The 27,805-nt window shown below is 37.4% G+C and overlaps 1 protein-coding gene across 1 annotated transcript; it reads left to right on the top strand.

Moving 5' to 3' along the window:
• Window positions 1-258: 258 nt before the first annotated feature.
• On the top strand, window positions 259-27,528 carry THBS2 (thrombospondin 2; the record flags this gene model as incomplete). Its single annotated transcript, XM_080342686.1, has 20 exons — window positions 259-328; window positions 1,254-1,810; window positions 3,000-3,084; window positions 7,602-7,798; window positions 8,619-8,759; window positions 9,006-9,102; window positions 10,312-10,482; window positions 11,039-11,215; window positions 12,561-12,734; window positions 13,172-13,299; window positions 13,406-13,558; window positions 14,605-14,823; window positions 15,562-15,669; window positions 17,435-17,594; window positions 19,077-19,195; window positions 19,815-20,049; window positions 23,091-23,318; window positions 23,760-24,031; window positions 25,007-25,104; window positions 27,384-27,528. 20 exons carry the CDS (start codon window positions 259-261, stop codon window positions 27,526-27,528), a joined length of 3,534 nt encoding a protein of 1,177 aa, XP_080198812.1.
• Window positions 27,529-27,805: the final 277 nt, after the last annotated feature.

Below are 27,805 nucleotides of genomic sequence, written 5' to 3'. Positions count from 1 at the left end.
ATTAAGAACATTTACATAAAAAGGAGCTTTATCATCCAGCTTCCGTTCACTGGATGTCCTGTTTTACGTCTGGCATCGAGAATTACCCCAGAATAAATATTACCAGAGTCAGACAAAAGAGAAATTCTTATTTTTAGATGTATAGTTGCTTCTAATAAGAGTTCTGTTTATGGCATTTCATGAGGTAAATTAAAATATTTGTAGTTGATAGATATTTTTCCATAATACTTACTACTTTTTGGTTTATTCATAGGAGTTATGCTGCAGAAGAGTGGGCTGTTGTGGCTTGCTGTCTTGATAACCCTGTGGGTTTCCTCAAATGCTCAGGGTGAGTTCTGACACTTCTTAACTAGATATAGAGTAACTCCCAAAGCTAGAAGTTGGTGTAAAGCTTACCTGAGCTACAGTGGGCAAAATAATCATATATGATTTTTTAGAAGTGCCTGTAGTAGTAGGATATTTTTGGTAGATACATCTTACTGCTAAATGACGATTTCCCATTAAATATCCCCAAATTGCTTTCTTTACAAATTATTGATGAAAATGTATATAATCTCAGAAATAACTGCTATTATACTTTCCTGTGCAGTGGAAATGTATGGTGAAATTAACGTAAACAGAATCACTGAGTAGGGTGAACACTTTAAAAACATGGATGTAAAGAAATAGACCTCTACAGACCAAATATAAGTAGAATGTAAATTGGCACAATGCCAGACCCTTGTTTACATCTGACTTCTTGGCCTGAATCTTTAAAAAGTAAATCTCTTGCTTCCTGTTGTGATGTGTCCACATGTCTACTCATAATTTGATTTTTATTAGCTTTAGTCAAAATATAGAAATTGACTCAACTTCCTTATCCATTCATGTATATTAAAAATATTAATTGAATGCATCTTTACATACATCCATGCATAGGCGTATACATGACATACAGCCTGTATATATGTACAAGTGTGTATTGTATAGTGCTATAAAATATATAGCCATATGTTTAGTTATAGAATTAAACATATTTATACCTACACATATAGAAGGAGAGAGTTGTCATATAAAGGAACTTGACAGATGGAAAGTACAATTCATTTGCATGCTAATAGGAAGAGTTGTCTTTGTGGAAGTAGGAAAGTGCTGGGTTTACTCTGCTGGTCTTTACATCTGTCATACAACTGCAGTTACTACGTATAGTGTGCAGAGTTGTTTCTTATAAGACTTTTTGTAGACACATTGTCACACACTGTTAACTTTTTCAGATGGTGACAAGGAAGAGGAGACTACCTTTGATTTACTTCAAATCAGTAATATAAACCGAAAGACAGTTGGAGCAAAACTGTTTCGGGGTCCAGACCCTGCTACCCCAGCGTATCGTTTCATTCGGTTTGACCATATACCTCCATGTAAACCAGAGAAATTGAAAAAGATTGTCAGACTCATACGGCAGAATGAGGGCTTTATCCTTTCAGCCACCCTGAGACAGGACAGGCAATCTAGAGGCACTATCCTTGCTTTAGAAGGTCCTGGCATCAGTGAGAGGCAGTTTGAGATCATTTCCAATGGCCGTGCCAACACCCTGGACCTTATATATTGGGTGGATGGCTTCCAGAATGTGATTTCCCTGGAAGATGTGGACCTCGCCGACTCACAGTGGAAGAACCTCACCGTGCAAATAACAGGGGAGAACTACAATCTCTATGTTGGCTGTGACCTTATTGACAGCTTCATCCTGGAGGAGCCTTTCTATGAGCAACTGAAAGCAGAGAATAGCAGAATGTACGTGGCCAAAGGGTCCATTCGGGAGAATCATTTCAGGGTAGGTAACCTGGAGAAGCTCAAGCCTCTGGTGAGGTAAGAAATTAACTGCAAGTAGTTTGAAAAGATGCAATAGGTACAGTTATGTTCTCCCAACACCTCTTGGATTTTTTGTGGTGATTTGTAGAATTCTTTGGAAATTTCTTGAAGACCTCTTTGGCTGTCGAAATATAACTATTCAAGTTGTAAGAGCCTTTCAATATTTTTAGATTTTATTTGAAAGATGAAGAAAAAAAAAGGATTTTTAATGGAGCTGAAGCATGTGGTGTTGGTCCATCCCCTAACAGAATATCTTGATTTGCCATTTTGAATGGCCTTTCATTTCAATTAAAAAAAAGAAAAAAAAAAGAAAAAAAAAGGAAAAAAAAAGATAAAAATAAAACAGTTTTCATCATCAGTCCTGCAAATGAGATTTTTTCTTTTTGTGGAAAACCTTTATTGTTTCACTTTTGTTTTAAAATGAAGCAGTTACAAACTTTCTGGTTTTCTTATAAAAGAAAAATTACCTCCTGCCTCATATAGTGGTGTGATCTCGCTCAAGTGCTTTAAGGATGGCTTCTTTTCACTCACAGCTAAAATCCAGCTTGAACTAATGGCTTCAAAAATTTGGAAAGCCCTTTCTGTCTCATCCTATTGTGCCATCTAGTTGTCAGCCAGAGCATGACATGCTGGAGTGTCGTTCCATGGGGCGACAAGTTTTGTCATGGAAGCCAGAAGTTCTTGTCCACAGTCTCTCCATTCCTGCCTCCATGATGAAGTTTCTCCATCAGTTGTTTGTCAGAAGAATTGAGGAGGCAGTAAAGTGTGGTGCATGGGAATGACTGGCTAACGATGGAAGTGTGATGGGGCAGGAGCGTCAAAAGTTGACTTTGACCCCGTGGCAAATGTTTCATAGAACTACTATCTAAAATGCACCGTGAGAATAGAGATTTGAGCTAATAGCTGATTAATAACTTTTAGCATGACTTATTTCAGAACATACATAATTTTGTTGCTTAGAGTATTGAAATTGCATATAGCAAAACTATAAACACATTTTTTTCAGTGTCTTTCAGTTGTGATGCTTGTAGGTTATTTTTTACATATTTATGGCTGAATCCAGTCATTAGCATGGGATTGACATAGATCAGTTATTAGTTAATCCCAAATTGATCTAACTGGTTTTTAATTACTTTTTATTTTTATTACAGGGTCTTTTGCAAAATATTCAGTTAATCTTTGATACTTCAATAGAGGATGTTCTGCGTAAGAAAGGATGCCAGAGAAGCCAGTCAAGTAAGGCTTTTTTACCTCATTAATACCATTCACTTGACTCTGAAAATGAGAAATGTCAATGCTGACGTATTATCTTAAAATCATGCAACAGAGCCCTTCAAAATAAAAAAGAAAATGAGTTGTTTTGTGGGTTTTTTTGTGGTAATAGGAACATATTTTTAGCTATCTTGAGATATCATTTCTACTCTCTAGCCTACTATTTTAGTTCTTATTGCTTAGGTTGATAACTCTGAGCCTGTTTTTAAGTTGGGAGAAAAGCTATCAAGCAAGAAATTAATATAAATAGAAGGAAAAATGTGTTATGTATGACAATATCTGTATTATTCCATGAGATGTTCATGATTGTCTGAGCACAAGACTGGTAAAGTTGCTTCTGAATTTTGCTCCTGTCTCTCAATGGGCCCATGAACAAGTCTGCAAGTCTTACAGACACTGAATTGCTCTGCACTAAGTTTGTTGACTGAAAGAGGCTTTGAGTTTTAATACCAAAGCATTGTTAATCAAAATAACTTAAAGAAAACAAGAAAAAAAATGAAAAGGGATGGAAGGCATGTATGTGACAGGCTGACGTGTTCTTGTTAGTCCACTTCATGCTGACCTCACTAGGAGGGAAGCCCTCTATGTGTGGGGGTATATTGGATTTGTCATGAAAGAGTTATGAAAATTTGTTAAGTATGCACTAAGGTTTTGTACATGAGCTCATGGGAGATGCTGAGTATTTTACTTTCCCGTTTTTGTAACTAGCAAGAGCTCAGTCAAGAATCAGAGACAACTGAGTCTGTCAGAGGAATGTGGTGTGTGCACAAGGCAGTCAGGACTTCAGGATTTTATTTTAAACTCCTGCTATCTGAAATTCCATTATTTCTGTCAGTTTGCTAAAATGTATGTCATAGAGCAAATCAGTTAGTTGAACTGTACTCATCATTGTGCCTTGTTTATACAAAATCTAGAAATTAAGCAGTAGCGGGTTTTGACTTCTTCAAAGGGAGCCAGAATGTTGAGATTTTGTAACAAAAAGTCTCTATAAGATATATACATGTGTTTAGATAAATTTATATAGATATCTGTATAGGACTGCATAGATATGTATATGCACAAAAAATTAACTGAGCTTGCTAGTCTGCTTTTACATCTTAGTAAAGGATTGGTTGTTTCATATGTTCCAGAGGTGTGCCCAGGTGCAGGACCTCAGACACAAGTGTGACAATGTGTTACAAATGAGTCACATAGGCTAGAATGAAAGTGATCTTAGATGGCAAAGGCAAGAAGACATGCCCTCATTTGTTGGTTGTTATCTCTCCCAGCCAAGCTGTCTTCTGTACTCAGAAACTGTGGAGAAACTACTCAGAACTACTGATTACTAGTGTTCAACTTTGTTAGTGGAAGAAAACTGTTGAGCAGAACTGCTGTGGGAAAATAAAAACATGTATTTAGATCTAATCGTAAACTGAATAAAAGAGAAGGCTAGTTTTAAAAAGGATGGAGTTCAGCTATGTTGGTTCATTTACCAGTGGAAACAAAATTCCCAGAAGCTGAAGTAGAATCTTGAGGGCACTTTCAGGAGTCAGAGGTGGAAAAACTCTCAGTCAAGGGCATGGGATCCCTGGGTGTAGAGGGATTGAACCAGCAAAACCAATGAAAGACAGTGTCTACATATCTTTTACACTGTCATTGATTGATTACCACAGTGGCAAATAGTGTGGCCAAATGTTTTGAAGTATCACCAAGTAAAAATGTGCTTCTACTTGTACTTCTACTATGAAGAGGAAGCCAATGGGAGCCTAGAGGGATAGTAGAGTTCTGCATGCTGATACATACCCTAGGAGGAATTCCTATACTCTTCAGCTATTGCAGCTATAACCAACAGATAATATTTTCTTAATATATTTTTTATCACATCACATCACAAATCTTCAGGTCCAATAAACTATACAGATTATACAGATTTTTTTTTTGTCGTTGTTTTTGTAGTTTTATCCTTCCTGGGAAGTATGTAGCAACTAATATTTAGTTCAATTCACAGTTCAATTTAGTATTTAGTTCAAGTCACCGTATCTTTACTTTTACTTTGTAGCACCAAGAGAACACTACAAAGTGGAAATTACTTGTGCAGCAACAGAAGATGGCTAGCAGCACTCTGTGGCTTGAGGCCATCAAAATTACTTGGGAGGCTTGTTATATGCATGGCTGATTTCCTAGCACTGTCTATCTAGCTTAATTACCACAGTTGAAAAGCCATGGGTGATATGTTACTTACTGCAAGGTACATATTTTCCTATTTTGATGGCCCAATCGTTGAGCTGAGGTACAGGCACTAAGGTGCCCTATTTATGTGTTGGTGTCCCATAATAACATGGCAGATGTAACCAGAGAAGTGCCCTCACCTCTGAGGACACAAAAAACCTGCTGCTTTTTCGGAGACAGGGCTGTGTTTTCCTACTGTATCTTTACTCCTAGTATGAGAATGTGAGGTATGGTGAAATGGTAGCTTGGGATTGCTGTTAGGTTGAGGGTAGGAAAGTATCTCAGTAGTGTGGTGGCTGCAAATACTTTAGGCAGGACTTAGCACTAGGTAAGAGAGATGACAAAACCACGTCTAAATAGGCACATCAATAAAATCATTTATTCAGCTAGATCAACAGAATGACATTTACATACGTGAAAGAATGCACATTCTGCTCTTCTGCCTTCTCATTTTAAAGATAATCATGTGGTCCTTAGGAAATTAGCAGGAAGCCAGCACCAGAGAACTGATTTCCCAGTGATCCCCAGGCATCTTCTTTCAGTCACTGCCAAGTACCAGTAGGAAATGTGGATTTAGTTCTTCTAACATAGTTTTGGTTTATGTTTCCTGCTGAGACTGCAGCTTTATTAATGTCCTCAGAATGTTCCGGTCAAGGCACACTTCATGTTGGCTAGAAAAATATGAAATTAATGACCTCAGAAGTGCTATGGGGGAATCTGAGAAACCTAGTGTTTCAATGCGGTAGGAAAAATTCATTCTTTCCAGGGAATCAAAAAAGCAGCTGAAGTAAACAGTTATGACACAGAGAGTTTTGATCTGCTATGGGGTATATCAGTTTTCTCCCATCCTGTAAGTGAAGCTGGACAATTACTTCAACTCTGGAATACAGTGAACAATTTTTTGTAGACCTTGGCTGGTGACAGATAGTTCATAGCTAATTTTAGAGCACATCAAGCCAATCATTTTAAACATGGTTGAGAAAGATTTACTTAATGTAATCTTATGGGTTGTTTCTTTGTTCTTTTGTTTTTAGCCTTCTAAATGAATGAAGAATATTTTGCTTACATTTTCACTGCTTGTACATTTAAATAAAACACTTTATATTGTGTAGTCAAGCATCAAATCAAACCCTCAAAGTTTTTGAAGTGTTTCCACCTTCTGTGACTTGTCAGCACTGAATGGTGTTGGGCTGTTTTGAAGCATATGTTTTATAGCACACATTCCTGTGCTGATTTCTTCTTCTAAAATGCCTATATCCTTTGCTTCTCCTTTCAGTTCGGTAAGCTTAGATTATTACAACATTACCAAATCTGATAAACAAGTCCTTACTGAGAGACAGGGCACATTGGATTTCTGTACAGCTGCTACCAAATTTGAGTGTACCATGGAGTCCTTAGAGAAAGTTTTCATGGAATCCACAAGATATTAACCAAGTGGGGATTTAAATGCCTAACAGAACACAAACTGCTTTATTTAGCTATGTTCTTTTTTCATTAATTACTACTGATGCTTTGTGTTACATTATTTTTCAAGAATTTGCTATAGACAGGGAAGTCTTTTGAATTGATATTAGAACCTGTCCAGTTCTCACTTTATAATGCATGCAAGTTCTGTTTTGATTACAATCTGCTTCATGGAGGAGTGTTTCAAGTGACAAAGCAAAGCTGGTTTAGAGTGTTTAGAGTGACAAAGCTGATCTTACCTTCTCCTCCATTTCACTTCAGAATTAAACTATTATTATAACAGCTCCTCTGAGTTTAACACCAGGCAGTGCAACATAGAGTAGCCTAGAGCCTGGTATAAGTGGCATGATGGTTGAAATTTGAGCCAAGTAACCATGGAATTTATGGGCAGAACAGGGAAAATGTTTTTCTGCAAGGAAGCTCTTTTTTCTGCCTTTTGCTCTACATCAAGAAAAAGTCTGAAATCTTTCATGGCTGTGCATGAATAAAAGGGGTTTACTTTTTTTAACACTATGTCCTTTTGTTATGCCTTCATAAATTAAAGTTTTTCAGTGCCAACAATGTTTTAAAGTGAGGGCTATCTGAGATGCATCTTGGCTCTTAATTTTGAAAAAAGAAAGCCTGTAATTGGAACCAGCTGACATGTAACCTCTCTATTTTACTCATGGGTGTAATCTAGCATGAAGTTGTGCCAAAATAGATGAGTTTAAACCCTATCTATGGGTGCCAACCTGTGATTTCATCAGGATCTGTAATCTGCGGAAGAACTTTGTATATGCTGCTCTTCTCTTTCCTTCTCTTGCTACCAGCTGAAGTGAACACCATCAATGAGAGCACTGAAATCCTTCACTTGAGCCCTGCTGTTACAACTGAGTACGTGGGTGAGAAACCAGAGAAGAAGGCTGAGTTCTGTGACCGTTCCTGTGAAGAGCTGGGAACGATGTTCACAGAGCTCACCGGCCTGCGCATTGTGGTGAATAACTTGGCTGATAACCTCCAAAAAGTGGTAGGTACATGTAAGTCTGAAGAACTGAGAGAGGTCTGCTGTACAGTGCCCTTTCCTTGTTTGTTTTATACCAGAGACACTTAATAGAGTTTTCTGTATGTACATTCATGTACCTGATTATATCTGCATAATGTAGAGATGACTTACATTTTCAATGTGACTAGTTAGGTAGTTTTTGAGTATAACACTTTAATGAAGTCTTCGTTTACACAGACTGGGTTTAAAAGAGCACACACACATGCACTCATACATGGGGGAAATCAATCCTCCTGAAGGTTACTGTGGGTTTGGAAATTGAAAGCTAACAAACCCAACCGTGCCCGTGTATTCTTTAGGTGTTGGTATCATGCTTATACCTTTTATGAATACATTAGCAAGTGGCTACACAGGGTACCTAAACTGTAAGTGAATGTATAGGATTTTCATAGCTGAAGTATGATGGTGACATTTTACTGCAGTCTGCCTCTCTTCTTATTCTGAATCGATTAATTTTTCCTGAAGGAAGTTTATTACTATGTCATATGCCTCAGGACTAAAGTCTTCCCATCTAAAGATGAGCTGTACTAGAAGAAAGAAAAAATGCTAAGAACAGGTTTTCCTTAGTATTGTGCGACTGTGTTTGCACTATTATCTGAAGAATTGCTATGCAGTATTGTGGTACCTGAGATCATCTTCTTTATGTACATAAATATGAAAAATATACTTCTTTTTTTTTTTTTTTTTAATGGAAGAACTAAATCCAGTAGAGTCTCAATTTTGTTTATGTAAAATGGTTTGCTTATCAAGTACATAATTTGTTTTTATTTACTTCATCTTCTAGTCTGAAGAGAACCAAATTATGTGGGAATTGATTGGGCCCAACAAAACACTGAAGAACCAGTCGGTTTGCTGGCAGGATGGCCGTGTCTTTGCAGATAGCGAAAGCTGGATTGTAGATAGCTGCACCAAATGTACCTGCCAGGTAAGGTTTTAGGAACATTCTTCTTCACTGTTAAAATTGGATAGTGTGTTTAACCCAGATCAACTGTCCAGGTCAGGTCACATTTACCCAGAGCTTAGCCTAGATTTACTGATATTTATAAAAAGTAGCCCCCATGTCCATGACAGAACAAATCAAAGAATTTCTACACGTGAAACTTCCACAGATGCCCACCTTTATTTGCCTCTCTATGTGAGCATGTCAGTAAGGTGATTTCTTTGCCTGTAGGGTTCTAAAATTGTGTGCCATCAAATCACCTGCCCAGCAGTCTCCTGTGCCAGTCCATCTTTTGTTGAAGGTGAATGCTGTCCAGTCTGCTCTCACTGTGAGTATTTAGCCACAGAGAAAGATACTCTTTGGCAATATTAAAAATCACTACTAGCGTGTTCGAAAGGTCAAAACAAGTAAGAGGTCAAGGCAGGTAAGATCAAATAAAAAACTTATATATGCACAAAGATCATATGAAGTAGTTTGGCTGCTTGAAGTTACTTTCTGGAGGAGCTGGTCTCTCTACAGTGATTATATTGGTTACTTAGAAATGAGCTGATAACTGGCCTGCCTAATTTGGACACTAAAGTTTAAATGCATGCTCCTTCCCAGTGATGTTTTCCAAGGCTGAACATTCTGATTTTTATTGGTTTGCTATAGTACTGTGCACTATTGTTTCTTCTTCATACTGCCTGGTTAAAACAGACTAACATGGGTTAGGATGTCTTCTTTTCTCCTTGTGGAGGATGTATATGTTCCAGATCAAAAGTTTCATGCAGTTTGATGCAATATTTAGTAAGAGTGCAAGCAGTGTTCTCTCTGTTACTGTTATTCTGGTACTTTGTTTTATATTTTCTCTGTCATGTATCCTCTTTTGGTTTAATGCTTTGCTTATGAACCTTGACAATCTGTTCCACATTTAAGGAAACATTGCAGGCTGTGAACTAGACTTTGGAGTGACAATAGTTTAAATAATTTTACTGATTAAGTGACTTCAGTGTGGATCCAGTACATTTCAGTCTGTACCAGAGAGGTCTGTTACAGAAGAAAATAGTTGCTTAGATATTCTAAATAAAAATGCATTGGAATATACTCAGAGGGGTTTTTTTTTCCTATTCAAAGCATAGTGCATATTCTTACAATGTGCTCTTGATCATGTTCACCCTTATGTTGTATTCAGAGGTGGGGCCACATCTCATCGTAATGAATCATATTCTGAAATCAAAGGCAATTGGAACTCGAGTTTTTGACTCAGTCCATTCTAGAGATAAGATGTTGTTCCTCTGAAGGTCAGTGCTTCATGCATACACTGCATACAAGTTCATGAAGTTTCAGTATTGTTGTCTGGGCTAACCTCTAATTACATTAAACCATAATTCCCTAACTTCAGTGGCAGCTTGGGAAAGCAAAATTAGAAAAAAAAGAGATCTCAAGGACAAAGTACATGTTCTGTAGAAAAACAACAACAAAAAGGTGAAAATCTTCTCAATAGGATAGCAGAGCAACTTTAAATGCTCAACAGTTTTTCTTACCTTTTGTTCTGCAGCTGATGACAGTGAGGAAGGCTGGTCACCATGGTCAGACTGGACAAAATGCTCAGTTACCTGTGGTTCTGGGACTCAGATGCGAGGAAGGTCATGTGATGTCACCAGGAGTGCTTGTACAGGCCCACACATCCAGACAAGGATGTGCAGCTTTAAGAAATGTGACCATCGCAGTAAGTAATAAAAATTCTCCATTTTTAAAAGCTTCTTTGGACATCTCTAAGTGAAAACAAGCTGGATTTCCTATAAATGCCTGCTAGTCAGGACAGTATGTATTTGAACACTCATATATGCATAATTAAAGTAGCTATCATTAGATTCTTTGTCATTTCCCCCTTTCAAATATTTATCCTTTTCCTGACATTCTGTAGTTAATACTGTTGCAGGTAGCTTCTGTGTCCAGGCTCCTATAGTAGCTATGGCTATTGTTGAAGATGCAAGATGTCCAAATGTGCATTTTAAACAAGTGTCCATTTCATTGGGACAGTTTATTTTTCAGTAAAATATCTAACATCCATGTTAGCCATGTGTTGGTCACTGAGATTCTTAAAAAAGCTGTACTTGAATGCCTGAGCTGACATGCTGGGCTTTGTAAGTGACAGTGGTAGGAAAGAGATAGGACATTCATCAGGTGTAGGAGAGGCTTACTATAAGTTTAACTTCACAAATGAGTTTATATTACTGCTGCAGGTGGGCTATTTCCTTGGATTTTGCTCTTTTCCCTGACAGTACGTCAAGATGGTGGCTGGAGTCACTGGTCTCCCTGGTCTTCCTGTTCAGTCACCTGTGGAGTAGGAAATATCACTCGCATCCGCCTCTGCAATTCCCCTGTCCCACAGATGGGTGGGAAAAACTGTGTAGGAAATGGGCGTGAAACGGAGAAGTGTGAGAAGGTTCCATGTCCAGGTACGTCTGTGGTCTTGAATCCAAGGTGACACAGTAATACTCCAGCTGAATTTCTTCTCTTTAATCAGATCTAAGTTACAGTGAGTTTCTATGATGAAAAATATAATTTGTAGCTTAGGGATGAAACAATACACAAGGGTGCTTTAAAAATGAAGACAATGATGCAGTCAGAGGCTTTGTAAGCCTTCCAAGTTATGATTTGGATTTAAACATTAAAAGTTTGAGAAATTTTCATGTGATAGCTTAGTAGTATATTTCTGCATATCAAAAATATAAGCATTTTCTATCTAAAAGGAAGCTGGTACTGTACACGTTAGGAATAGATATACAGTCTCCCAATACACAGGTTTCTTTGAAAGTGTCCATACGTGTACATGCATACACATATTCAACACATTTAATTGTTATTATAATTCTTTCTTCCACACCTACACTTTTAACCTTTTTAGATACCTTTTATTCCACTCACTTTCACTTTCCTATAATTTTTCCTCACTTTTTTCCCTTTGTATATCTTTCTTCGTTCCCTCCTCTCTTTAGCCTCTCTTTTCTGCTTGTAGGATATGAGCTTGAAACTGATGTCAAGCTTCTAAACCAATAGTACTTTAATAGCTCTAAGCATTTAAGCTATTTTTTTGATCTACCTGTGCATGCACACTTAGTGCAAAAGTTATTTATTGAAGGGCACATACCATTGCCCTTATGTTGCTTTTTTTTTCAGTACAAAGAACAAACACAGAGTTTGGTTCAAAGATGTTTGTATTTCAGGAAAATTCAGGGTTGATGACAACAGGATCAGTAGGGTTGGGTCTTACCAATATAAAATGTGCAGAAGAATCATTGCGATAAGTTATTTATACTGAGTCAAGCAATACTATTGAAGATAAACTGATGAGTGGATTACAAAACCAGAACAATAACTGCAACCTTACTGAGCATACTCTTGCCATAAAAAAACCCCACAGAGCTCAGGTTTGGCTCAGCAGATGCTTGTATCCTGTGGTCACAGCCTGCTTTCTGTACAAAATTAAAGCTTAGTAGGGAGCTTTGAAGGCACAGTACTTGTTCTGATCAAGCAGCTTAAATGGAAATACACCATGCCAGCGGGCACAGCGTGTTATTTTAAATTATTGACCAAAAAACGCCTATAAAGCAGTTGGGTATTTTTTATTTGTTTGTTTGTTTCTGAAATATTGCTATCTCAGTGTAAGGCTTTGCCAGCATCTTTCTTCCTGCGTGTGTAGTGAGAAACTGTCCCCAGTCTAGGATCTGAAGAAAGGATTGTTGTCATTGGCACCAGATAAATTGCCTGTGATGCTCTTCTCCTCTCTTCTGCATAACCTAGTGAATGGCCAGTGGGGTCCTTGGTCCCCATGGTCTGCCTGCACTGTTACCTGTGGAGGAGGAATTCGTGAGAGGTCTCGCCTCTGTAACAGTCCAGAGCCACAGTATGGAGGAAAGCCATGTGTGGGAGATACCAAGCAACATGATATGTGCAATAAGAAGGATTGCCCAATTGGTTGGTATTTAGTCATTCCTTATTCACTCTGAGTAATTATTATTGCTGTTATTTCTTTAATGGATAATTATGATTTGACACTATGGAAATCTACTAATTATACCTCTGTTTCAGGAGAATAAATTTAACTATTTTGGGTGCTGTTTAGATCAGTGGGATTTTATATATATTCTTAATACTGACTTCTGAATGTGTTTTTTGAACAGGGCTTCAATCTGCTGTCATTTATACAACTGGATGCATAAATCTCTAATACTTTCATATTGAATCAATAGGCTATTAAATACCTTTAATAACCCTAATTCTAAGGCTGTTTATAAGTCTATTGCATCAGATGTTATTTAAGCTAATGAACAAAGAATACACATTTCTTAAATGAAGTTTTACATGCCTTTTATGCTCCTAACTTGATTTACACTCTTATGTGTCTTTGCCAGATGGATGTTTGTCAAATCCTTGCTTTCCTGGAGCAGAATGCAACAGTTACCCAGACGGGTCTTGGTCATGTGGGCCATGCCCAGCAGGTTACCTTGGCAATGGTACCATCTGTGAGGATCTTGATGAGGTATTGACTTTGTTTCTATTAGCATTAAGAAATCACTGTGAAGTTTTCATTATTTGGGAATTAAACAGCCATCTAATTGGTTTGTTCTCTCTTTCTTTTCCTGCAGTGTATAGCAGTGTCAGATGTTTGCTTTAAGGTGAATCAGGTCCATCGCTGTGTCAACACAAATCCAGGTTTCCACTGCTTGCCATGTCCTCCACGCTATAAAGGAACTCAGCCCTATGGGGTAGGGCTGGAAGTTGCCAAGACAGAGAAGCAAGTAAGTGATGTCAAAGAGAATTTGGTGTCTTTGAAATGGAGTAATTCTGACCTGAAAATATCTGTGAATGAAACCATGTGATAAACTTGGGTACCAAACAAAAATGATATGAAACAGATAACTGCTTTTACAGGCCATTTTTGGTTCAAGTAACAGATGCTGAATTTGGGGTTGTTTTTTTTAAGGGTTTTATTCTCTCTAGACATCTGCCCTGTTGCACCAAATGAACGTAAAATGCCAGGAGCAAGCAACCCTCTGCTTTGCACTCCTTTCTGCAGGTGAATATACCTAATCCAGGGATTGGAAACTGAGGAATCAAGATTGTTCTCTCCATAGATATAATGCTGTTAATGTGGGTGTCATCAGACATGTGTTTGAAGTTCTCACTCTCTAAATTCCATTCAACCAACACTTAACAGCATTGAAGGACAGAAGGAATTGGAAGTGATATTGAAGATTATGGTTTGATAGACAAGACAAAAACATTAAAATGGATATCATGGGATGCCTTCTCCTTTTTGCTGTTGAATCAATCTGTGGTTAGCTCAACATGTGAAGTCTAAATGTAAAACCTCTGTGTAAGATCCTCAGATACTGTCAATGGAAATAAGCAAAGTTGTAAGAAAGTGGGAACAAAAACTTACTTGAAGGGAACTTGGGATTTCATTAGGGTCTCTTTGATTTAAGAAAATATGATAGTCAGACAGGCAGAACAGTAAAGGAAAGAGGGGACTACAGTTCACTTTCTGTTGCAGGTAACTTCTGGGAATTACTGACATCTGGAAGAAAGCAGAGTTTTGAAAATATGAATCACTTTAATTGTTTTTTGAATAATGTCCAATTTTTCCTGTGCTTTATTTTAATTATTTTTATTGTACACATTGTCTGGAGTTGTGAACTGACAGAGCAGTACTACTTACTAACCAGAATTAGAACAAAGTTCCTGTCTTTAGGAATCTAACTAGTTGTCCTGTTTTTGACAAAGTTGAAGCACACACAGCTGGCTGTGAGTATCATCATGTTTCAATGAGTACGTTCTGTTACAGGTCTGTGAACCCGAGAATCCATGCAAGGACAAGACACACAGCTGCCATAAGTCTGCAGAGTGCATCTATCTGGGCCATTTCAGTGATCCGATGTACAAATGTGAATGTAGGACAGGTTATGCTGGTGATGGCCGCATCTGTGGTGAAGATTCAGATTTGGATGGCTGGCCTAATAATAACTTGGTCTGTGCTGCTAATGCAACATACCATTGCATGAAGGTAAGTAAAGAAAGGTTGATAAACATGCCATGACATAACCAAATTTTCTCTCCTTTTTTCCTAAGTAGTTGTGAATAACACTTTTCAGCATCAAGCTGATGGTTGCTTTCATTAAGCTTTGACTGTTGCAACATGCTCACTTTGTAGCAGACACTGTGAAATATGTTTTATTTTCAAGGCCAAGGGAGCATGGGAGTGCAAAGGTACTGTTTTGCAGAACGGTATAAAGACATATTTTTCAATACCCTTTCTTACACTGTTCCCCTTCATTGCTATGTACTACATCATTCCAGTAACTTTCCATATGAACAACTATTTCTGAAGATCACTTTCTGGCTTGTATCTTTATTTTTCTGGCAACCAAACCTGGTCATTTTATATGTAGCATTCAAACATACTTCATGAGTTGTCTATAAAAAGTTGATGTAAGGTTGCACGTGTGTGCGTGTGGTGTGTTTGTTCTCTGCTAGATAGTTTCATCACAAATTTACTGGAAACACCCCTTTAATGGAAGGAGAACTGGGAAACAGAATGATTTGCAGATGCATTTTACTTACTTTGCAATATGAAAGCCGCAAATGAACTACTATCTTTGGCAGCAAACAAACAGGCACTTTTAAAAGAATTTGTGACTGATTGTTCTTGTTTTATAGTCTCTGGTGTACCATATCTACTCTTCTGCCCAAGCAAGTCATTCTGACATAATGTAGACATAATGTATTGATTTATTTTGCCCAGGATAACTGCCCCCTTCTGCCTAACTCTGGCCAAGAAGACTTTGATAAAGATGGCAAAGGAGATGCCTGTGATGAGGATGATGACAATGATGGTGTCGAAGATGATAAAGTAAGATGCATTTCTGTGTTTTCAGTACAGTTGACCTAAACATCTGTTTTTAAGGAAAAACATTACAATAGATGAGAGCTTTATTGTTCATAGCTTCAGCTGAGTTATTTTGCTCTGCCTTCCTTGAATGATATCTGGTGCAGAGTACAGCTGTGTGGTGTCAAAGGAGAGTAGCACTGTGCAGAGCAAAACAACCCAGGGAACCTGGGGCTGAATTATGTTCTCTGAATCGGTTCTGGCATCGGTTGTGTGCATGAAAACAGTTTAATGGAAAATGGTGTTGGACTTTTTATTTTACAATGGAAGAATGATATGTCCATTGTATTTGAAAAGCTGGTAAATATTGGATCTGAGGTATGTTGAAAACAAGTTATCGTGAATAATTATAACTACAAACACGCAGCCAGCATCAAGGGAAAATGACAGGAGGAAAGTACCTTGCCTGGTTCATGCTTTGCTCCTTCAGATCTCCCCACAAGACTGAGGTCCATTTACCTGCAGAGCCAAAAGGTAGGCAGTTAGTCTAAATCTCTTCTCCCTGTACGTTCAGCAAAGGGACAGAGGCATCTCAAGAGTGGGCTTCATCCTGCCTTTTCTGAACATGTTTAGGATAAATGAATTCATGTTAGGAATTTACTGCTCCTCCTTGTTCCCTTCAGAGGGAGCCTAGATGCTCTAGAGCTTCAGACGGTTAAAGCTGGGTTAGAACTGTGTTCATGGAGCCTCTATTTGGAATATATAAAACCCCAAACAATCATTTGATAAAATAATATGATTTAGTACATATATTTGAAAAATTGTAGCCAAAAGTTGTTTTATGATCTGTATAAAATTTTGGCTTGCCTCCATATCTTGTCTTTGGGTACATAAAGTGTATTTCTGAGAAATTTAAAATGTGCTAAAAATTTCCCAGTAAATGGGCTTTGTTTTAGCAGCGGAAAAGTAGTTCACAGAGATTTTTTCCATATGACCTCTCGTCAGATTCCACGATGCTGATGTAGCCTTCACTCCCACTGCTTTGGTTTGGTTTCGTTCTTCTTTGCTTTCCACACGGAGTGCTTCCTCATGCCTGTGCAAAAGTCCATGTGTGATTTGGGAATGTGTGAAACATAAGAATTCTTGTTTTGGCAGACTTTCAAATTAGGGACTAAAGTGAAATGAAATTTTCCAAATTCCACTAAAAGGAGTTGTCTCAGAGAAAAAAATATTTTCAGTGAATAGGAGTATTTCATTTTAACATTTCTTTATGAAACTTTTCATGTTTTATTATCGTCAATCTTTGTTTAAATTGAAAAATCAAAATATGTGGTTTAAAAGTGAGAATATTGGTACTAGATTGAAAAAGTCAGAGTAACAATTCTTGTTTTTTTCAAAAAAATGTAATATGCAGCTGAAGTTGGCCTGATTGTGCAACACATTCTGGTTTTTTGAAAAAAATGCATGTACCAGTGATACGCTTACCTTAAAATATCTGAGTACAGATCCAATTTAAAATGCATGTTGCTCTCCTAGTGAGATACAGAACACATTTTTCATTCATGCCTTGTACAAAACCACAAAATCACACAATGAGCCAGGCTTTCCAGATGCCAACCTGCTACCACCAAGATCTTCAGTGTAGGTACAACTTGTCCATTGAAAAACTAATGGATTAATATTTTTATTTTTGGCCTCTGTCTGAGGTGAATGAGAAGAGATACCACTTCATAGTATGCAAACATGAGCTGTGATTCGTATCTTGAAATCTTCTATTTATTCTTACTAGGACAATTGCCCTCTTTTGTTCAACCCTCGTCAATTTGATTATGACAAGGACGAAGTTGGTGACCGCTGTGATAATTGCCCCTATGTGCACAACCCTGCGCAGATTGACACAGATAATAATGGGGAGGGTGACTCATGTGCTGTGGACATTGATGGCGATGGTATGCTTTCAGTTTTGAGAATTAAGTGCTGTTCCACAAATACGCTTTGCTTTATGTCCAGTATGACAGGCTACCTTGTTTTATATGTGGAATAAAATTGGGTCTAGCAGCTCAAAAAGGCAGGACGAGAAACAGAAGACTGACGTTTATCACTTCTGTGTAGCATAGTTGCATAAAATCCCTAATTGACTACAGTATTGAAGAATAAAGCACAAGAACTTTTTATCAGTGTAATCTTAAAAAAACAAAGCAAAAAAAAAAAAATCTTTCCTTCATCTGTGTTCCAAAGTAATCAGGGTCTAATATAACACTTCTGTTGACTTTTTTTTTCCTTTTTAGGGAGGGAAAAGAACATCAGAACATCCATGCAGTTAAGACAACATCTGTAGGAAATTAACCTGCTTTTCTATGAACATAATGGAAAGCCCACAGTAATCCAAACACACATATTTTATGTCTTAAAATATTATTAAAAGTGTTGATTTCATCTTCCAGTACATGCCTATATGACCCAAATTTGATCAGAATTAAGGAGCGGTAAAAGCACTTAAATGTCTTTAAAAAACCACATCCCTGCAGCATTTCAAATTTATGAGATCCACAAGTACTAGAAGTTGAAGAAATCTAGTTTCGTATTTTCTTAAGTAGCATTTTAAACTTTTGGATGATTATCTGACTTGAACTTCTGAACATTTTGAAGTCCTCTCATCCTTCTGATTATCAGGTTCTTAGTAGTACTCATGGTAGTTCTGCATTTGAAGAAAAAAGTATAATATGTTATTGGCTGAAAGATTATGTGAATATCCAGGGATCATATAATGAAGGAAAGAGTCCTTGTATCATTTCCAGACAGATACGCCAACATGACTGGATTTTGTTTCTTTTCAACATATTATAATTTTTTACAGAGATTGTTTGTTGTATAATAAAGTTTCCTAAGGAAGAACTGTTTATTTTGAAAATTTGGCATGCTGTACAATAAATAGTGCACATATTCGGGTAAAATTAAATTATTTAGTGGTAAGACAACTGAACATTAATGCAGTTGTTTCTATACAAAACTCTTCTCCTGTACAAAACTGTGATATAGTTATGTGTTCTATGTCATTTCTTAGAGTGTGGGAAGAAAATCCAAATCAAATTATCTAAAAAGAAAAATACTCCACCCCTTTATCTGTTATTCTATGTAAAAGGGCTAAATTCTTAAGACACGACTGGCCCTCACTCTAGCTAAATTCCTTAGGAAAATACATATGGAAGACTTTATCATAGCAAGAAAAGTGGAATTGATACCATCATTTCTTTTTCTAATTTTAGGCTTTTCAGTATTTCATGTTGTAGTAATAATGTAGCAATCAGAAAACCTATGAACCTTTTAAGAGCCTTGCTTCTTTACTGATGACTCCTACAGTCTATGACTGTCTGTGCTTGATGTTTTATCAGTCTGGTTTCTTCAATCTTGTGTTGTTTTTTCTCCCATAGACATTTTTAATGAACGAGATAATTGTCCTTACGTCTATAACACAGACCAGAGTGATACAGATGGTGATGGAGTTGGTGATCAGTGTGACAATTGTCCATTGATGCATAACCCAGACCAGGTAAATGTTAGAGATAGTTTCCTTAATAGTAACATCAGAACACGGGTAGATAAAAGAACACAGGAATTGGCCTTAGTTCCTGTTTACTGTTGAACTGCAGATGTGGATCTGCATTACTCATTTTCACATCCTGAGTTGTCAGATCTCTGTGTCCAATGAAAGGGAAGTAGAGTGATGATACCTTTAATCCATCTTCAAGCCTTTGGTGAACTGCTTTCTTGCCCCATGGCAAGTGAGTACAGCCTCAGAGCTGCATTTGATATGTCAGAGTTTGTTGGTCCATGTGCAGATAAGTAATATCAAGTATACAGAAGCAATCAGAAAATGTGCTGCCCAGACTGATGCTCCCCTGTGATCTCTGAAATGAGTGCAATGAAGATTGTGGCCAAAGACGTGCCTTCAAAATGTCTTGGGCACTAGATCTTACACACTGATAGGAGAATAAGTAGCCATACTAGTTTGATGTAACATTTCTGCCTTAAGCACCGTTGTCGTCATGCTATCACTTGTCTCCAGAGAATTTATTGAAGAGAAAGGTTTAGAAATTAAGTACCAGACTGTCCATACTTTTGTGTTAAGTAACAATAATAACTTTACTTTTTAAATTTTTTTGGGGTAGACTGATGCAGACAATGACCTTGTTGGTGACCAGTGTGACAACAATGAGGACATAGATGAAGATGGCCACCAGAACAATCAGGATAATTGCCCTTACATCCCAAATGCTAATCAGGCTGATCATGATAAAGATGGTAAAGGAGATGCCTGTGATCCTGATGATGACAATGATGGTGTCCCAGATGACAGAGACAATTGTCGCCTCAGATACAACCCTGAGCAGGAGGACTCTGATGGTAAGAATAATGCCATATTAATTTAATTTAGTCCTTGGTATCCAATTCTAATCTTGGAGTCTTTATGTGTGATGAAAAGAAAGACTTTATGTCAAACTGAGCTTCTTTTGACATTTGAGACACTTCAGTGTCACTCCACTTCAGTGGAACTGAACTGGCTAGTTTGGTCCAGGATTAGAGCATTAGAAAGCATCTTTGACAGAGTCTCAAACATGCACATGTTTATTTATAGAAGAACACTTTTAACAAATTTATACTTTGAATTGAAAAATTACAAATCTGGGAAAATACTTTGAATAGCTTGAATTTCAATTGTCTTCAAAAAAAGAAAGAAGAGCTGCTTTACCTTCAAAACAAGTTACCTTCTGAAAATTAAAATGGAAAAAATATGGTTTGCTGCTCTGTTTTATTTTGAAAAACAGACTATTTCTTCAGGCTCCTGAACTCTAAAACTGTTGTTAGTTTTCAGCTATTTCTGTAAAAAAGATTTCTGAGCAGCCTTTCTCAAATTTGCTTTCTAAATAGCTTTAAATATGTCTCGATGAGGTACATGTCAGAGTTTAAAAAGTCAATATATAATTGTTCTTTTCTCCAGTTCTGTGGTAAAATGTTGCTGATCGCTCTCAAACAGTCCTTCTGTATGCTTGGCAGTATTTTAATAATGAAATAGTGATAGTTTCATGATGATAAATGTAATTTAGAAAACATTTATGATCCTTTGAAAACTGCCATAATATGTCTATAAGTAATGGCCCTTACAATAAATTCAGGTGAGCAATTTCTGGTTTGAGTTTTATATATATTTAGAAAGATAAAATCCTGTGGCCCGATTGATTTCCTGGTAAGACAACTGCAGGTAGTAGGAAGTTTCTGGTTGGTAGTCAGTAGTAGTTCTTAAATTACTTAACCCCTTAGTCCAATTGCATATTCAAAGTGTCTTTGTACTTGCCAGTCTCTGGAATAGTCCCTTAATTTCAGAAATATTCCAGAATAAGGGTCCCCCCAAACTGGGATAGTTTGCTAGAGTTGTCTGTCACCTGCATCTTGCAAGGGAAACTACATTTATGTTTTTGAGTAAGGATTCACAAAAAATGTAAATTTGAACAGTTGAGCCAGCTCATCAGTGTCATTAGTGGTAGGTCCAAAAGAAATCTTGGCAAAGCAATAAGTAAAGCCAAAAGATGCTCCCACGCTCTTGAAGATGTGAGCTATAGCATATAAAGATGAAGCCCTGGAGAGAGCTCTTGGACATGGCTGGGTAAACAAATGCTTTATAACTTTCCTTAACAGGGAATCAATGTTGTCAGCAGCAGCTCAGTACCAAATGAACGTCAGCAGGACTTTCAGTGAATAATTAGATTCTCCTGTGACTCAAGAATTACCTCTTTGATATTGCTGAAGGAAATAAAATTGGAATTTCATTCTCTTTTCTCCAATAAGCACTAAGGCAAACGGGTACAGGAGCACACAGCTCGTCAGGATTTGGAGTCCTCCAAGGCTGATAGCTAGGTTGGAAAATGGGACCATTTTACCATATATGTGACCTGCAGGAAGTCTTTGAGACATTATGTGCTTCAGCTTTTTCAAATGACTAAATTACCTTTTTTTTTTTTTCTTTTTTCTTTTTTCCTGTTGCCTAAAACTCATTCTCTCTGAAAGCTTCATAGTTGGATAATACTGTGTTGATTTGGCATAGTAATATAGCTTTCCATTTGGCTGTGAAGCACCTAGTAGAAGGTCAATGTTGAATGAGCTGAATCATTGCTGTTTCCCATTGTGTTAATTCCCATGTTTTTAGAGCAGTCACAAACACACATACACGCACACACACAAAAGTTGATGCTACATGAGGGTAGAAACAAATTAGCTGACAATTCTGGTTTTACATTAGTACCCAGTGTAATATCCAGTGGTTTCTGTTGTAAAAGTCAGAACTGTTTGTGAATTTTTTCTATACTTGTCTAGCCAAGTTTTTTTACTTTGTTTTCAAGTGTTTGTACTATTGTATGCCTCTGAATAACACTGAATAACAGTGGCATTGACAAATAGATTTTTTTTTTATATGCCTCCTTTTACCAGCCGCTATTCAAGGCAAGTCACATCTGGTTTCTACCAATGTTATGGATAAATTAAGGGAATAATTTTTAATTTTTAAAAAAATATTGATCATAGTAGAAGCATTGAGCAGAATCACAACTGTAGCTGAGCTGTGTGGATGTATTTTTAGGGTCTCTAAAAAACTTCATGTGATTCGTATAACAAAACTTAATATTTCCATTCCTCCAAGGCCAGTACTGTTGAATACAGTGCTTCTTTCTATTTTCTTACAGTTTTTGAAGTGCTAAATTTTTCTAAGACAAATTATCCTACCCATAGGTGAAAGTGTGACTAAACATGTTTGCATATTTTACTGCAATATTGTCCCCACTTTCTTTTGATATAGAGGTGATGCTTTTGCAATCTGAAGCACCTTAGATGGAATGTCCATGAAAGAATATTGAGACAAAGATAAAATTGTCTCAAAAAAGTTTAATATCTTCAGTAGTATATAAGGATTTAGTAACATGCCGAAAGATACAGATTTTAATTCTATTGTTTGAATTAATTCACTGCACATATTAAAATGTGGTGTTGTATCCACATATTAAAATCTGGTGTTGTGTCCACATCTGGGACAAATCAAACTGAAAATGTAATACAGGCATTAGTGAATTACATCCACATAGTAAACTTCCAGCTTATCTCACCCCAATTCTAAAGCAATGTATAGACTGGGGCCAGATTGATCATTGACAAGACAATTTTATTAACAACATTTTTGGCCCTGATTTAAGTTGATGACTTCTTATAGTCATTACCAGCAACAATTCAAATGGACATTCAGGACTGAAGCCTTCTTTGGAGTCATTTGGAACATTCTTTGAGAAACAAGAGAATAACATACTCACATGTATCATAAATTTCTTCTGTCAGTGGTAGAGGTTTTAGGAAGACTGAATAAATTGCTAAAAGTTGCATTTGCTTATTTACATTTCTTATAGGTGATGGCAGAGGTGACATTTGCAAAGATGACTTTGACAATGACAGTGTCCCAGATATTTATGATGTATGCCCTGAAAACAATGCCATCAGTGAAACTGATTTCAGAAAGTTCCAGATGGTCCCCCTGGACCCCAAGGGAACAGCTCAGATTGATCCCAACTGGGTTATTCGCCACCAAGGCAAGGAACTGGTGCAGACTGCCAACTCTGATCCTGGAATAGCTGTAGGTGAGTATCATATGTCAGCCATCATCTTTGGAAAAGTAACCAATGAGCTGGTGATAAGGAAAGGAAAAAAAAAAGTATGCATACACACCTTTTTTGTGCTGCAAGCTTTGGACTGACACATGGGCATAGTATATATGCTCAAATTAAAACCAACTTAAGGCGATTTGCCATTGACCGTTCATCTCATCTCTTACTGTGACACATACAAAATACCCCATTGAAGAACCTGATATAAGTATAGTGCCTGCTGTCTTCAACATCACTTGTAAACAACTTATTTCTCTTCAGAAACCTCTATGCCATAGGTAGGCAAGTTTCATTACCTTCCATCCTGCAGGAAAGGAAACAGAAAAAGATAGTTTATGAAACCTGGTAAAACTCAGACTAGATCTGGGACCCAGCATTTTAACTTAATGGTTTGTCTCTTCTGTCCTCTCGCAGGCTATGATGAGTTCAGCTCCGTTGACTTTAGTGGGACATTCTATGTTAACACAGACCGCGATGATGACTATGCTGGCTTTGTGTTTGGCTACCAGTCCAGCAGTCGGTTTTATGTTCTGATGTGGAAGCAGGTCACTCAGACCTACTGGGAGGACAAACCCACCAGGGCTTATGGCTATTCTGGTGTGTCACTCAAAGTAGTGAATTCAACAACTGGTGCTGGTGAACACTTGAGAAATGCACTGTGGCACACAGGAAACACCCCTGGACAGGTGAGAGATTTAAAAGCTCAGGCCAATGATGCATGACTAATATTTTTTTAAAAAGGGAGGTGTCTCGAAAAGAATTTCCTTTCACACCTCAGTTTTCACAGATGTTTATCAGATTTTCTTGAATTCACATGTTACTAATGTCAATAATGACATTTGTATTGTGTTTCAAAGAAAACATCACATGTGTAAAAAATTATGAATGGAAAAAATTACACATATGAAAGGGAGATGTGGTGTGGTCCAAAGAAAAAGGAGTTAGAGGTCTCGGTTATCCACAAATTCTTCGTAAATCTCTATATTGGCACTTACTTCTTTGGCATTCCAGCTCATTTGAATTATACATGGTTTATAGTTCAGTAACCAGTGACAGCCAAAGAGAAAAGAAATGAAAACAAAGAGAGAGAAAAACTGCTGCTGTTTCAAATAGGGCCCAGCCATGGAAGAAACTTGTGCCTTTTAGAAGTGAAGCTGGTGGGGCTTCACATGTGGATAGGAGTTTCACAGTGTTGAGCTCCTTGCAGGAAAAGAACCATAACTGAGTGCAAGAGATTGCAAGGAGCAAGCCACAGGCAGTAACACCTGTGCAAGCTGCAGTCCCCCTCCTTAGGTGGAGGCACTCCTACAGCGTGGAAAAGTAGTATTGACTCGGGCAGCGTGGGTTTGTATGTGCAAACAGGCAGCACTTCCCAAGGGAAGTCAAGTTCAATGTTGAAATGGTCTTCAGTGACTCCAGCTATGAAACTACAGATGGGTAACCGATCAACAATTTAAAACAGAAATTTTCATTACTGTTGCCCTGTAAAATAGGTTTGATGATCATTTGGTGATCATCATGATCATCAAAGGTTGAAATCTATTTTCAGGTTCATGCCTGTGTAGCAAATAAGTTTTAACTGAATCTATGGTTACTGTAGTGAATGTGCATTTACTGGAGCACAGTCTGTTTCTAATAAGGCATTTATATTCCTCCTGTAGGTGCGCACTTTGTGGCATGATCCCAAGAACATTGGCTGGAAAGATTATACTGCTTACAGGTGGCATTTGATTCATAGGCCTAAAACGGGATTAATAAAGTAAGAAATGTTTCTGCACTTCTATATTTTCTAGTTGCAAAATTGTTGTCTCTGACGTGAAAGCTGTGTTAGCAGTTTCTTTGTTAGTTCTGATAATGGTGAGACGTATGTGACAGTGTTTTTCCAATATCTTGGGGACATTTTGTCACCTTTAGAATAAGGTTTTTTCCCCTTTTCATATGGATTTAATTTAGTCTGGGTGGTTCAATATTTACATCAGCTAAATATTTTTAAATTAAAGGAAAAATAAAATTATTTCTCAATAGCTCTGCTGTAAAGGGACCAAAAATTCCTGACCAAAACTTAAAGCAAGATTAGAACATGAGATTCCTCCCCAGCCTCTGGAATGTGAATGAATGAAATTAATTAGAAACATCAGAATTGCCACAGGGAAGTAGGCCAATGGCCTGTCTACTTCAGCATCCTGTTTCCCATAGTGGCTTATACGAGATACTGCAGAAGAAGCCATGAGCACATCTGTGATGCACACAGCAAGGAGCTGTGGCATATGACTTTCCTTAGAGCCCAGCTGTTTATCTGATGTTCCAAAGAATGAGCATTAACTATGCATGTCAATTTTATCTTCTACTAACTACTGTAGCTGTAAAGGACATTTTCCATGGGACAGAGTCTGACCTCTTGTTTGTGCGTATGAGCAGAGGAGTTTCATTTGGCTGTGAAAGACAAATTTGTATAAACTAAGTTATCTTTTTCTTCAAAAAAAAAAGAGGACTTTTTATGCATCAAAATATTGCAGTGCAAAGCATTGACTGATACAGGTCAAAGGGAAACTTCAGGTTTTCATTCATGTTGCTGTTACCTCTATCTTTTTTTGTCAAATATAATTAGTGTCAGACAAAGCACATTTCAATTAGCATCCCATTAGATTAATCTAGCTTAACAAATTCTATGGTCATTATGGACATTAAATTCCTTCATTTTAGTGTTTTTGTAGAAAATAAATAAATAAAATAAAATAATTTCACTAATACAGTCATGAAACCATTTTAATTGTAAAGAAATAGCAATTTAGTGTCAACATGGTTAGAGCTGCCTTTTTTTTTTTTTTTTTTCCTTTGTGGGATGAATAATTTATTAAACTCTTCCCATGTGTTTTGGGTTCTTGAACATTTGAGAATGACATTAAATAGAGTTACATGACCATGAAAACCTGTCATTTTTTTGCTGTTCTTTTTACCATCCCTTAAATAGTGTTTTCAGGGAGCATTTTCATACTTGTCTTTGGGCACTCTTCAGAAAATAAAACTCTTCAAGGTAGAGCACATGCTGGATATGCATTTCTGGCTAAGTAGATATCTGTCTCCAACCCCTGAGTTATAGGAAGCTGCTCAAGTGTGTTCACCTTCATGTTTAGCTATTCTGCTTTGTATAACTAATGTATTGTCAACTGAAGCAGAACCATAATCCCTTCCTCCAGAGATTGCTCTAATTAACATGCTATAGAGTAATTTCTCATTTGTCTCAAAAGCTGTTTTAAAAGACTGAGAGCCTAAGAACCTTGACTATCTCAAGGTCTCCCATGAGAAGTAGAGAATCCAAGTTCAAGGAAGTGCAGTCTATCTGATAAAGAAGGAAAATGAGGAAGTGTCTTTGGAGGTCTTTTGGCTCCAGGGTGTAGCCTGAAACACTAAAAAAACCCAAAAGCAAACAAACAAAAATCCCAAGTTCTCCTTTTCCAATTTCCAATTTATTATTAGTCTAGCTGTTTGTGTTCAAATCCTTCCAGCTTTGATTAAGCTCTGAAAATGTCAGAAATGGAGATTCAGCATGTCTCCAGTTAATGTTTTGTTTGACTCTAAAGGGATGGTTCTTCCAATTTCTGATGTTGGCCCTTGTACCTCAAGATAAATAAATCAGCCATTCACACAAATGTAAAGAAAACTTTGCTAAGTGATGTGGTGAGGTCTTGTGCTAACCTCTGAGTTCACAGGGACAGGGGCTTATCAGTGAATGCTAGTACATGACATAGTTCATTCCAGGAGACATGACTGTTCTAAATAAAGAATTAGGAAATATTTTGCAGATGGTGTGCATAAAATCACTTATGGAACAGCTCTGCTGCTTCTGATTAATGTGCTATGGCTGCCAGCCAGGTGGGCGTGAGATAGAGATGAGAAGTGATCCTTACAATGAAGTTGGATTTTCTGGTGCCTTGTTAAAATTAATTCTGTTTCAGTTCCTGGGAACTGTTACCAGCCCTTAGCACTGGACACTGTGTTATCATCCTTGTCTAACTTAAATTATGTTTCTCTTTACAGAGTCTTAGTGTATGAAGGGAAACAAGTCATGGTGGATTCTGGACCCATCTATGATACAACCTTTGCTGGTGGACGATTAGGTCTTTTTGTCTTCTCTCAAGAGATGGTCTATTTCTCTGACCTCAAATATGAATGCAGAGGTTAGTTACCCAAAATGTCTGGAAAATGCTGAAGCCTTTGACAACATAGGGAGCAAGCATGAGATGTGGAAGTGAAAAGGATCCTCTAGTTACTGAAAAGGATCTGCTATATCATAGCATGGAGGAAACCTTGTTCTATTGAATTACCATGAATGCCCTTTGGCCCTGTAGTCATCTCAACTGGAGTAACAACACCCAGATGTTTAATACTACCCACCTGGAAAAAATGAGATAGAAATCTCTGAGCAAGATATGCATTTGGAATTCTCTGTATATCCGCTT

This window comes from Nesoenas mayeri (genome assembly GCF_963082525.1).
Source record: "Nesoenas mayeri genome assembly, chromosome: 3".
Classification (NCBI taxonomy): domain Eukaryota; kingdom Metazoa; phylum Chordata; class Aves; order Columbiformes; family Columbidae; genus Nesoenas; species Nesoenas mayeri.
The sequence above is the reverse complement of the archived record's forward strand: the minus strand, read 5'-3'. Positions and strand labels throughout refer to the sequence as shown.